Below are 13254 nucleotides of genomic sequence, written 5' to 3'. Positions count from 1 at the left end.
TAGGTGAGTTATATGAAAAATTAAAAAAGGATATACCTTTTATCTGGTCTAAACAAGACTCGAAAATAATAAAAAATTTAAAATCTGAAATAAATCAGAATCCTAAAGTTTATCTACCTAAACAATGTGATAAATTAATTTTAGAAACTGATGCATCCCAAAACCATTGGGGATGTATTTTAAAAGCTAAAACTACTAATAATGAATAATTAATATGTGGTTATAGTTCTGGAAAATTTAAACCAAATGAGATTAATTATGTTATAAATGAAAAAGAACTTTTAGCTATTAAAAAAGGAATAAAAATTTTTCTTATATATTTAGCACCTGAAAATTTTATCATAAAAACTGATAATCAGGCTGTTAAACAATTCTTTACGAATAATAGTTTAGAAACTGTACCAAGAAGAATTAGATGGTACAACGAATTATGTACTTTTAATTTTGAAATTATATATATAAAAAGTGCTGAAAATATTCTTGCTGATTATTTGAGCAAGTCTACTTATGGATAGCGGTAAAAAACCTCTACAACCAAGTGAATGGATTACCGTTCACAAAAAGCCCAACAAAAGGAATGCAACAACAAACTCCAAAAAAGGATTTGTACCTGTACAAATACCATTTTATCCTAATTAGGGATATTATGTGTCTTATTCAATGGTAAACCAACCAATTGAATCTTCTTTTTCATTGACCCCAAACATGGTGTGCCAATCATCAATGTCCCAAGATCATATTTAGCATCACAAACTAGTTATGCTGAAGTGATCAAAGGATCAGAAAATTTGTTGAAAAAACAACAAATTGAAGAAGAAAAAGAAATTTCAAAAATTAAAGATTTTTATAATCTTGGTCTACCACCAAAAATTTATAATTTTATAAATGAAATATGGAAAACCCATGTTTTAGAACAAAGAGCTAATTTCAGAAGAGCTCTTACCAGATTTTCATAATTTTTAGTTGAAAAAACAACTAAAGAAAGTGAATCTGAAGATCTATTATTAAAATCAGTTTTATACAGAGATTGTGATGAATTCCAACTCTTTATGACGGATATTAAGGAGATAAATAATCTTCTTGATACCTTTCAATATTTTATTCGTAAAAGGAAAAATAATCTTGTTATGAATAAAATGTTTAGAATATGTATGTATAATAAAGCTAGGAAAATATTATCAGTAGAACTATTCACAAAAATGGATGAAGTAATTTGCAGGCAGCAAATTCAATTTCAAATAGCTTTTTCAGAATATTTTCTACAAACATATGTTTTTAATGATTACTTAGATAAAAAGTTTCCTACTTTAAAATACAGATTAGATCATGAACCATTTGATATAACCAATATTGAATGAGGTTTTACTAAAGAAGTAGTTGTACAAAATTTCTCTTTTAATCTTTTAAAAGACTTCCCTGCTATAGTAAAATCAGTTTTACAAAACATCATAAACAATGATGATTTTTTTTACTATTTTCATATTGAAATTAATAGTTTATTTGGTATAGCTGAAAAAGAAAGATTTTATCAGCCATATCAAATTTGGGTCATTAAAAAGATGATTGGAACTCCCCAATTATCTTCTGTTAATGAAAACAAAGAACATTTAGCAAAAACAATTGACGAATGTTATAATCATTATCAAATCCAAATAAGAATTGATTTATTATCACAAGCCCGTTATCTTCTCCATGATGAAGGTTATAAATTATGGATGGATGGAACTCTTGTCTTTGCTTCGGTTGTCTTGTTTTATTGCTCTTGTTTTGTCGCTTTGATTTTTAATACAAGTATGATTCAAAAGAAAATTATTGTTGCAGCGAGGATTAAAATTTTAAAATTTAAAAAATACAAACACTAAAAACAACCAAATTAAAATATAAAGATTAAATCTACAACTTTCCCAAGATATAAAAATTAACAACAAAATGTAACCTAAATAATATATTAATTAATGAAGAAAATACTCCAAGCATATTCAAAGTCCTTTCAATAACAACCTCTTCTATAATAAGATTTCATAAAACAACAAAATCTTATGTTTGATAAATAAAATTTAAAACTTATTTTCAACAAAGAAAACGTGTTATTTTTTTATAAAAGAAATAATATAATATATAAAATAAAAATATGAATTTAAATTAAAGTACTAGATTCAATATTTGAAAAATGATTGAATTCTTTTTTTTTTTCATTTATAAGTTTAAAGTTAAAAATTCTTGGTCATTTTTAATTTTACAAAATATTTTTAATGAAAACAATAAAAATAACTTTATTATTATTATTTAATATTTACTTATTTTTATAGCTTAGTGATGAATTTGGTCTCTAACATTTGCATGTTTTATTAAAATGACCCTAATTGTATTTTTGAACCTTTTTTGGCCATCAACCTTTGATTTTATTTAAGTAATAAATTACATCTCATTAAAAATATTCTATACATATGAAATTTTACATCATCCTCGTTAACTTTTTTAACGGTAATTTCATTGAATCTATTGGAAAAACAATTTGAAAAAAAAGAACAAAAATTTATGGCGAAAAAAATTCAAAAATAAAATTAGGACCATACTGACAAAATATGCAAACATTACTGGTCAAATTTATCATTAAGTCTATTTTTATTTCCATTTTGTTAGGATCGAACCGATTAAGCAACGAACAAGTAAAAATAACAGAAGAAATTGAAAAATTGAACACAAATTTAACGTGAAAAAATCCCTCCAAAGAGAATAAAAAACCACGGGTAAAAATAATTTTATTATAATGGCAAAAGAACGAAGAGTACAAAAGATGAAGATAAAAACTAAACCCCAAAAATTCGAAAACAAAAAACCTTCAAAACGTAAACACAAAATTCTCTAAACGTGTTATGAGTTCTAATCTAATGTGTGTATTTTCTAAGGTTGCAAAAGAACCTATTTATAGGCTAAATTAGTAGGTCAAATAAACTATGCTAATAAATACTAAATATATTATACTAAGAAATACTATATCTTCTAGAAAGAAAATATATTTTGTTTAACTTGACTTGCAAGCAATCTCTTAGAATTTGGGTCATGCAACTCTAACAATCTCCACCTTGACACGAATTCTTACAACGCCATCTTTGCTAAAGCTTGCCACGGGCCTATCTTGAACTATGCAGGGAATTAACTGAGTCGAATCTGTGCTTAGAAGCTAGAAGACTTCTAGCCTTCGACTTGTGCACTGCCAAATCAAAACTAACCTGGGTCTGATTTTCATGAACATAGTGCCCTAACTTTTCAAAACCTGCATTCAAAAGAGAACCTCTCTTCAACAAAACGATCATACCTTTTTCCCTCCTATGACCAAGTTGCATCCGCTCCAAACGAGTTGACTTTGACTCCGTAACGGACGAGGGACATCCGGTTTCACCGATCACTGTAGAACCTTTCAGAATATAAAGACTGTCAGTTCTCTTACCTTTTAACAAAATGATAGCTCCACGAGATATGTTAATGTCGCTCGACTTGATGTTGATTCTGCATCCTTTCAAGTCTAAAATACTCAAAGAGATGAGATTTTTTCGTAAATCAGGTACATACCTGACATCTGAGAGTGTCCTAATCTCCCCATCGTGTATCCTAATTTTAATAGTACCAATACCAATTACCTTACTAGATGAATCATTTCCCTTGCGCACAACTCCACCTTCAACTGAACTGTATGTGGAGAACCATTCTCTATTGGGGCACATGTGGAAACATCCTGAATCTAGGATCCATTCGGACGTGAGCTTGGAGTTATCGCTCGTTGAAACTAACAAGAAATCATCACCACTTTCATCGGCCAAATTAGCACCAGCTACATCTTCCTCGTTACTCTCAGTAGCTCTTTTATTTTGCAGTTTATAACAATCTGCTTTTACGTGACCTAACTTTTTACAATAGCGACACATTTTGTCTCGTTTCTTTAATGCTACCAAAACAGAAGCTTGCCTATCTGCCTTGCAATCCAAACCGAACTCATTGTCGAGTTTGTCTCTATTCAACAAATGACCCTTCACATCTTTGAACAAGAGTTTGTCTCTACTATAAATTAGGGTCTTCCTGAAAGACTTGTATGAAGGGGGTAAATAGCACAATAATAGCATAGCCTGATCTTCATCGTCAATATGAACATCAATGTTCTTTAAATCATTTAAAAGAGTAATTAAATGACTGATGTGATCTCTAAGAAGCTCACTTTCGTTCATGCGAAATGTAAATAGACGTTGTTTCAACACTAAACGGTTAGCTAGAGACTTAGTCGCATAAAGAGTTTCTAACCTTTTCCACAAGGCAGATGAGGTCTTCTCCATCAATACCTCCTGCAATACCGTATTCACAAGGCACAACTGGATTGCAGACAATGCATTTTCATCAAGCTCTTCACATTCTGTTTGATTTAGATTCTCAGGTTTTTTCACGGTAACAACCTTTTTCAAGCCGGTTTGAACTAAAATTACCATCATCCGAACTTGCCACAGATTGAAATTTGTCTCACCATCGAACTTCTCAATTTCAAACATTGTTGCTGCCATCTCTGAACGAGCTGATCTATGAGAATTGAACTAACTTTGATACCACTTGTTAGGATCGACCTAATTAAGTAATGAACAAGTAAAAATAGTAGAAGAAATTGAGAAATTAAACACACAAATTTAACGTGAAAAAATCCCTCCAAAGTGGATAAAAAAACCACGGACAAAAATAATTTTACTATAATGACAAAAGAACGAAGAGTACAAAAGATGGAGATAAAAACAAAACCTCGAAAACTCGAAAACAAAGAACCCTCAAAACGTAAACACAAAATTCTCTAAATATGTTATGAGTTCTAATTTAATGTATGTGTTTTCTAAGGTTGCAAAAGAACATATTTATAGGCTAAATTAGTAGGTCAAATAAACTATGCTAATAAATGCTAAATATATTATACTAATAAATACTAAATCTTCTAGAAAGAAAATATATTTTGTTTAACTTGACTTGCAAACAATCTCTTAAAATTTGAGTCACACAACTCTAACACATTTTCTAAAAATTCATTTTTAAGTTTTTCAACAAACACAATTTCTTGAATGTTTTCTAACCAAATAAAACATAATTTTTTATATTTTATTTTCATTCTATGTAACATTCAATCTCTATAACATTCAATCTATAAGAACAGCCCTAAAACAATATTTCAATTTATAAGAACTGTCTTACTCTTAAACTAAGAACTGTAATCGATATTAAATTAATTATTCTTTATATCAAATTCTAACAAAATTAGTTTTATTCTCAAGTAAAATAAAAATAATAAATTTTAAGATAAACTATTAATATAGTCATTTTTGTTTGTCTCAGATTATATTTTAGTCACTTATATTTGAAATGTTACGTTTTAATCACTTACGTTATCATGTTGTAATATTTTAATTACTGAGCATTAATTATCGTCAACAGTGTAACAATAAGCTAACGTGGAACGTTAAATAATATTTCAAACAAAAAAATTTAGGTTAAATTATATAACTGATCTCTATATTTTTTTCGTTTTGAGCAATTTAATTTTTTTCTTTTTATGTTCTTTGAACTTTCTTTCTTTTTTGTTCTTTATTTTCCATTCTCTTCTCCTTCTCCTTCTCCCCCAGTTTTCTTCCCTCCATTTCTTTTAACGTAGTTTTTCTATATATTTCATTTGTTAAAACTAGTCCCCGTACTTTTATTTTTTTAAACAATTTATTTTTTTCTTTTTATTTCTTTAATTTTCTTTTCTTCTTCCCCTTTATTTTTCTCTCTTCTCATATTATTCATTGCAAAAACATAATATTTGCTCACCAAATATATCAAGTCCTTGTTTCTTTCATATGATTCCTAAATTGAATTTTACTCAAAATCGAATATCAATAATTCTTAATCAAATATCAGTTTGAATATAACCTAATTTTGAAACTAAAATTGGATCTGACTAACCAATATAAAAAAACATCCTTAATCAAATCTAACCATAAATTGAATTTTTTGTTTTCAAAACATTTTTTTTCCGTTTTTAAACTTTTACAGAATCATGTAGATAATTTCTTTCATTTTCTTTTATTTCCTGACAAATATAATTAAGCAAACAGTAAATTTGATCTAAACCTTCTTGAATATTCCCAAGTAAGCTTGATTGGAACCAAGCATAGATGAATTGAAAAGAAAAAGAGTGCATGAAACCAAATTGGTTTAGGTAAAGTCGAAGATTAGTTTCGTATGATAGTCATTTTAGTTATTGAAAGTGTGGAGTTCGTTTGAATAATACGTTAAACAACGTAATTTCAAGATGGTAAAAATATTATAAGTAAGATAGATAAGGTGGTCGTGAAGATGAGATGGGAGCAGGCTCGAGAAACTGTTGAAGGTGGACTACAATAAATCACGATTGACAAAGTCTTCGAGTGAGACAAGTTTGTGGACTAGATCATTAAGATATCCAAATTGGTTCGTTAAAGCGATGATAGACAATAAGAGTTTGTAATTGCGAGGTGAGAATATACGAAACAAGTTTTGTTTTGGTTTCAACTTTCGCTTTTCTTTTTTTCACAAACATAATAAAATTTTAACAAATGTAAAACATAAAAAAAAAACTACATTAAAAGAGACGAGAAGGAAAAAAAATAGAGAGAGAAACAAAACAAAATAAAAATAAAGAAAAAAATTAAATTGCCCAAAACAAAAAAATATGAAAGTCAATTGTATAATTTGACCTAAAATTTTTGTTTGAAATAATTATTTAACGTGTCATGTTAATTTACCATTACACTGTTAATGACAATTCGCGGCTCAATAACTTAAATGTTACAAGACATTAACGAAAGTGACTAAAACGTAACATTTCAAACATAAATAATTAAAGTATAATTTAAAGTAAACAAAAGTGACTATTTTGGTAATTTACCCTAAATTTTAATTTCAAATATTATTAAACAAAATATTAATCATATTTTATTAAATGAAAATATTTTTATAAATGAAATTACATTTGCAAATCTGGTTAAAGATATGATTTAAATCCCATTAATTAATACTATTAATATATTATAATTTTCAACTTGAAAAAAACCATCAAATATGATATAAATCACATCAAATTTTTTATGAGTAATTGAGATTGTTATAGAAAGAGTTTGATGGTATAATTTTTACTTTTTTAGTTAAAAATTCATGGGTTACTGTGTGGAAACCTAACATGCATCCAAGAAAACATAAGAAAATATACCTCTGAAAAAATATATCCAGTCTTTTCTTTTAGAGTGAGGCAGGCCACAACAAAACCAATAATGATTAAAAAACTAAAAGAACTAAAAAAAAACAAAAACCTAATTAAGGGACCTTCCTACTCAAATTATAAAAGAAAAGAAAGAATTGTCCATGGATAATAATAGCAAAACTATACAACCAAAAGGCCTCATTATTCCTCCACAGTCAAAACTAACCCTTTACTTTTTTTCCTCTTTTTTACCCCAATGTTTCTTCTCCTTCTCTATCTTTCAAAGATAATTATGTATCTTTCTTATTGTTTGCCTCCAATCGCCTCACCAATCAACCCTCAAAACCACATAAGGTGATGGCGAAAATTAAAGAAAAAGGTGTCCCATTCTTTTTGGTGCATCATTCACTTCACTCATATAAAAAAATAAAGCACAACTTCCTTACCAGATCGTGCTTTCGTGGCAGCAAGATTGATCAGTTTTAGTTCAGACACGTGCCTTCAGAACCGTCCCCATTTGAGAGATGAGAGTGGCCATCAGATGGATGTCTTCCTAAAGCATCCTCAGCATGAGGGTTCACATTACCTGCTCCACTTTGGTTAGTAGACTCTTCCCTTACTGTAATCTGCTGAAAAGAACTTGCCAGCATTTCAGCACTTGATCCACCAGGAGACAGTGATCCCGGCACCGTGGAAACCTGATAAGGTACCCATTTCCTCCAGTCATTACGCCTCCTCACTTTGTCATCCTACAGATATTTCAGTAATAGTCAAACTAACATGGGAAATAAAAAAATGGAAACAAGAATTTCCAGATAAAACAAATTGGAATTAGTAAGGCATTTCTCTTCTTAATGATAATCTATGAAGCTGAATTTACTTGTACTTCTACAACAGTGGAACTTCGTAAGGAATCAACTATCAGCTGAATGTTGCTTGTCAAACTCTTAACCTGCCACATTTTCATCATAGAACAAATTTGAATTAGAAATATTTCAATATGTTTACATACAGATTGTGAACGTATATGGTTATTTAGAAATATGAACAACTGGCACTGCAAAGTTCACAGAAAAGATCTTGGTATGGATCATAAAGAATCCCCATTTAATTACACACAATTTAAAGTTTGTCTAGAATATATTATGTGCAATTTCAAGCTGGCATGGAATTACTTCTCCGTATCATTACCACAGCAATACCTCTCCATATATGCATCAATGCAAGTTGGACTCCAAAAGAGATAGCTAGTTCCTAAAAATCCAATGCCCAATCAAAGAGTTGATATCTAATAGATGCCACATATCAGCAGCAAATGGGGTTATAATTTGCTAAGGATAAAAAGAGGACAAGCTGCAGTAGGGGAATCACATTAGATACTCCTCCATTGCCAAACAGTTAATTTAACTATTAATGGAAGAAGGAAAAAGTTACATTGAAAGAGTTAGAATAAGGCAAAAATGAAGTGCTCAAAGCTTGTCTAAGAAAAAGGTGAATGGAACTATCATCAGTGTATTGCCACTGTTATGTATGAGGCCAAAACACTTCTATGGTCCATCATGATGCCCAAACTTTTCAACCTAAAGCTTTACCTGACGGTCCTGACCTCATTTTTCAGCTTAAAACCTACTACAAATTATAACCATCTCTCCAACTTCAGCTGATTGCCAAAACACTTCTATGGTCCATCTCAATGCCCAAACTTTTCAGCCTAAAGCTTTACCTGACAGTCCAGACCTCATTTTTCAGCTTAAAACCTACTACAAATTATAACCATCTCTCCAACTTCAGCTGATTGAAAAGTGCCTTGTAACATAAAGACTCTTTCACTACTAACAACCAACGTATTTTAATTTACAAAGTCCGGACACCAGAACAACTTCGAACCTTGCTGAGCCCTTAGCATACTCCAATAATAGTGACAAATTAAGCTCGGTTCCAAGAAATAAGCCAAATCATACTAAACAAAGTGTCATCAGATTAAAGAACTAAAGGAGAATCTCATAGTTTGATATGAACAGAAAGGCAGAGTTCTTGGCCCATAAAGGAAATTAAAGAAGACACTGGTTACGGAAGAGTTCTTGGCCCATAAAGGAAATTAAAGAACATACACTTCGTAGCAACAATTAGCAGAACTAGTGACCAAAAAGGACATTAGACATAAAATTGCAGGTATAGAAACAACATCACTCTAACAAGGTTTTAAACAGCTTTAAATACATAGAGGCTGGTTAGCGGAGAAAATAATTAAGATACTTTTATCATGGTTGTGCCCTTTGCAATGACCTTTGACCTAGTTGCAGTAAGAGGGAAAAGAGCAGACAAAGACTGTGAAGAAAATAAGAAACTACTCAATCAACCGCAAATGACTTACCCGAGGAAACCCTGCTATTAAATAAATGGCTACCCAACCCTGGTCATCCATATTAGACTTCAAAAAGTCATCTTTAACCAAATTATCATCACTACACAAAAAAGAAGAGATCATTAAATGCAAAGCAACTATCACACAGTTTATTTTAAAAATAAGCTGTTTGGATATACAAATTGTCAACAAAAGTTAGTTGACAACGTGGATGTACCTGAAATAATAATCAATTTGATGTAATAACAATGCAGAGACAGGAGGCTCTGGAACAGGCATGAACATTGGAGGCGTGGCGGGGGTAAATGATGGCATGCCCCTAAATGGCTCCATAGTGAAATACATATACTCTGAGAGCAGAGAAAAATTACTACCAAACCAACATAACATAAAGAACCAAAATCTTAAGTTTGAATGTACCAGGATATCCTATGGGATTCATAAACGGCCTCACAGGCTGTGGAGGAACAAAAGAATGAACTGCAGGAGGCGAAGGCCTTGGGAAGCCCCTTGGGGGAGCTCTTGGAGGCTGCATATGACCATCTCTTGCATTCCCATAATTTCCACGGTCCTGTTCACGCCTACCCCAAAAATTATTATAGCCACCATCCCCACGTGGTCCATAGTTACCTCCCCTCCGAGAAGAATGCCGGTGATCCTTGTGTGATTGTGATGCAAACCCCCCAATAGGTCTAGTTTCCCAACTATTGTCCCTGTATTGAGGGTCTCTTGTCGAAGGATATGGCATTGCTGGAACAAAATTACCAAAACTACTTGGAGGCATTTGGGGCACAGCAAATGGCGGTGGCGGCGGCGGGTGTTGGTGTGAAGAAGCAACCTGTGGAAGCCCACTACCAGAGCTATTGCCACCACGCTTAGAAGACTTTTGTCGATTTAACATTGTACAGTTTGGTGTTGAATTGGGGTTAGCATTACTAGTAACTTGCTTCTGAGTTGATTGGGGTATTATTGGACCCTATTATTACCACAAAATAGGGTCAACTGGTTTTTATTTATTTTCTTTATGAATAGATAAAATAAGAAGCTATTCTGAGTTGCTTAACCTGAAATATATATATATTTTTTAATTCACTTACCTATTTTATTTTCCAGATTATGAAAAGAAAGCATTCCCTTCTCTATTTTTCAGATTCCTATCTTCCATTATGCTAATTCAGTATCCTATTCCCTTTCCCAGATTCCTATTTTCTATGCTAATTCGGTAATTCAGTATGTAAATTACTATGTAAACTAATAGAGGAAAAGAAAACGAGATAGAAGAAACCTGAGAAGTAGAAAGCAATCCGTCTTTGGAAGAGTCTGCTAATGATTTTTGAGAACCTCTAGCGGATTCAGATAAAGCAGGCCAAGAAGCAGCTCCCATTACAGGGCCCACTCCGATGATACCATTTGAAGGCTTGTTCCAAGCCGGCTTCTTGAAGCTCGAAGCAGCAAAGTTGTTTTTGGAATCAGAACCACCTTCAGCGGACAAGGAAATATCCAGCGGTGGAGACGACGAGGAAGAGAAGCAAGGTGCTTGCGAAGGAGAGCAGTCGGAAGAAATGTTTCGTTCCGGTACGGAAGCCACGGGGCTTGAGATTGACGACGGCTGTGAAGAAGGGGAGTGGTTGGAGGCTGAGGTTGCTTTAGACTCACCCTGAACAACTTGGGCCCAACGAGACAAATTCTGGTGGTGGAACTCAGGATCAGCCGTCATAGCCATCCAAATTTAACGTTTTTGAACTTTAAGCCAAAATCATCGCATGGAAGAAGGAGAAACCAATGTTTATAACACAAGACACTAATAATGAAATTGATTAATGAAACTCCCTTTTCTTCTTTCAATAAATAAATAGAATTAGGGTTGGTTTGAGAAGAACGTCGGGATTTGATCAGAGGAAGGGAGACGGATCTAACACGTGAAACGCACGAGAGAACCGTCGAACACACAGCAAGGAGGAAACCAAGCCAGGCGCTGCCCGTGTTTAGGTTTCTTTTTTTTGCTCTCTTCTTTTATTTTTACGAGTAACAATTTTATTTATACTTAATTATGTTATGTTAATCTCTTTACTGTACGCATTTTCCTTCTCCTTTTGGGCTTTTCTTTTCTTCCAGGAGTTGAGAGAGAACTCTAAAATAACCAAAACACTATTTTTCTCTCTCCACGACACCGTTCATTTACCTTAACATTTCCTATTATTATTTTGGTTAAAATATGCTATTAGTCCCTGTACTTATCCAAATTTTGAGATTCAGTCCCTATACTTTAAAAGTTGAAAATCCAATCCTCCTACTTTTTCAATTTAAAAGTTTTAGCCCAAGTCAAAATTTGTCAACTTAACATTTTCTTGTCAATCTTATGCAATATGCCTAGTTGCCATATTTTGATGGAAAATACTAATAATGTTAATGATTGGATTGAAAAGTTTAAATAAAAAAAAAGTAATGGAACTTGTTTTTTAGCTTTTTAAGTGTGTGGACTAAATTCTAAATTTTACCTAAATACAAGGACTAACAACATATCTTAACTTATTATTTTTCCTATTACTAAGTTTAAATCACATAAATTTAATTATTTTTATTTCTTAATAAGATATTTTAATTTTATATAATTAATGCGAGCAATTATTATTAAAAGATAAGTAAATTATATAAAATGTTGTAAAATATGCATTTATATAATATTTACTAGAGAAGATAATGAGTAAAGATAGTGCATGAAATAAGCTACGAGTTGCGTAGGTTGAAAACTTTTCCCCGTTTGGGGAAGGCCTTAGAGCCATATAACTAATTATTTATTTTCGCAAGTTAAATAAAATAGTTATATTATAAATGCATTAAATAAAAATATTTTTATTTGGTTGAGTTATATCTAAAGTCCTTTTTAATTATGTTATTTTAATTAATAACAATTATAATTGATTTCTATCTGTAGTTTAATAATATTTATCACATTTTTATATGCATTATATTTCTAATATTCATAATAATAATTATAAAAAATATTTATTCTATAAACCTATTATCTATGTAAGATAATTTTTTTATTCCATGAAAAAAAAACCTTTTTGTTTATTCTAATATTATTTCATAAGTGATTTAATAATAGTTTTGCTTTGGTATAAATATATTAAAGTAATTTTTAATATGTTTTTTTAATTACTTTTATTATAACTATATTTTCAGATTAAACATTGTATTAATAATATATTGTTATATTTACTAAAAAAACATTTTTGTTTACTCTAATGCTCTAAATTTTAGAAGTTTGATTTTGGATTGCATTTATTCTGAGAAGTTAAACTAAGAGGCTTTCAAAAATTAGAATAGTGGGTTATTAATTGTAGAGAAAATTTTGTTCGAGTAACCAACTATCCACTCTTTCCAAAAGCTACTAAGGGTCTAGTTTCTATTGAATCCTTTGTCAAATTGCCTTTTAAATTTCCAAACTTTAAAATTCTAACTTAAAAATTTATAAGATTATCCCTACATTTTGAAAATTTTATAATTTAATCCTAAAAAGTATTTTTTTTAAATAATATAAATGTGTTAATATCTAATTACAAATATTTAATGGTTATATTTAAATATTTGAAATACAGTTTATATATTTTAATTAAATTTTATAAATAATTAATCTTTA

General features: G+C 30.7%; 1 protein-coding gene across 2 annotated transcripts; it reads right to left on the bottom strand.

Annotated features, from left to right (window-relative positions):
- Positions 1-7252: 7252 nt before the first annotated feature.
- On the bottom strand, positions 7253-11680 carry LOC107922327 (la-related protein 1C). Of its 2 annotated transcripts, none has more exons than XM_016852313.2 (6): positions 10897-11680; positions 10032-10587; positions 9829-9961; positions 9621-9711; positions 8127-8198; positions 7253-7995 (listed from the first exon to the last, which is right to left on the bottom strand). In XM_016852313.2, the coding sequence occupies exons 1-6, from the start codon at positions 11332-11334 to the stop codon at positions 7729-7731; spliced, it is 1557 nt and encodes a 518-aa protein (XP_016707802.1). In that variant the 5' UTR covers positions 11335-11680; the 3' UTR covers positions 7253-7728. The 2 variants fall into 2 exon arrangements, with proteins under 2 accessions (XP_016707802.1, XP_016707803.1); XM_016852314.2 differs by having other exon boundaries at positions 8133-8198.
- Positions 11681-13254: the final 1574 nt, after the last annotated feature.

This window comes from Gossypium hirsutum, chromosome D01 (assembly GCF_007990345.1).
Source record: "Gossypium hirsutum isolate 1008001.06 chromosome D01, Gossypium_hirsutum_v2.1, whole genome shotgun sequence".
NCBI classification, from domain to species: Eukaryota; Viridiplantae; Streptophyta; class Magnoliopsida; order Malvales; family Malvaceae; genus Gossypium; species Gossypium hirsutum.
The sequence above is the reverse complement of the archived record's forward strand: the minus strand, read 5'-3'. Positions and strand labels throughout refer to the sequence as shown.

What these genes read in the sequence shown, in the direction of transcription:
- LOC107922327 (XM_016852313.2), bottom strand. Translation starts at nt 11,334, where the DNA reads ATGGCTATGACGGCTGATCCTGAGTTCCACCACCAGAATTTGTCTCGT. An exon ending in GATTGCTTTCTACTTCTCAG is followed by an intron (nt 10,588 to 10,896) that starts GTTTCTTCTATC and finishes TGGTAATAATAG; the next exon opens with GGTCCAATAATACCCCAATC. An exon ending in GAATCCCATAGGATATCCTG is followed by an intron (nt 9,962 to 10,031) that starts GTACATTCAAAC and finishes CTCTGCTCTCAG; the next exon opens with AGTATATGTATTTCACTATG.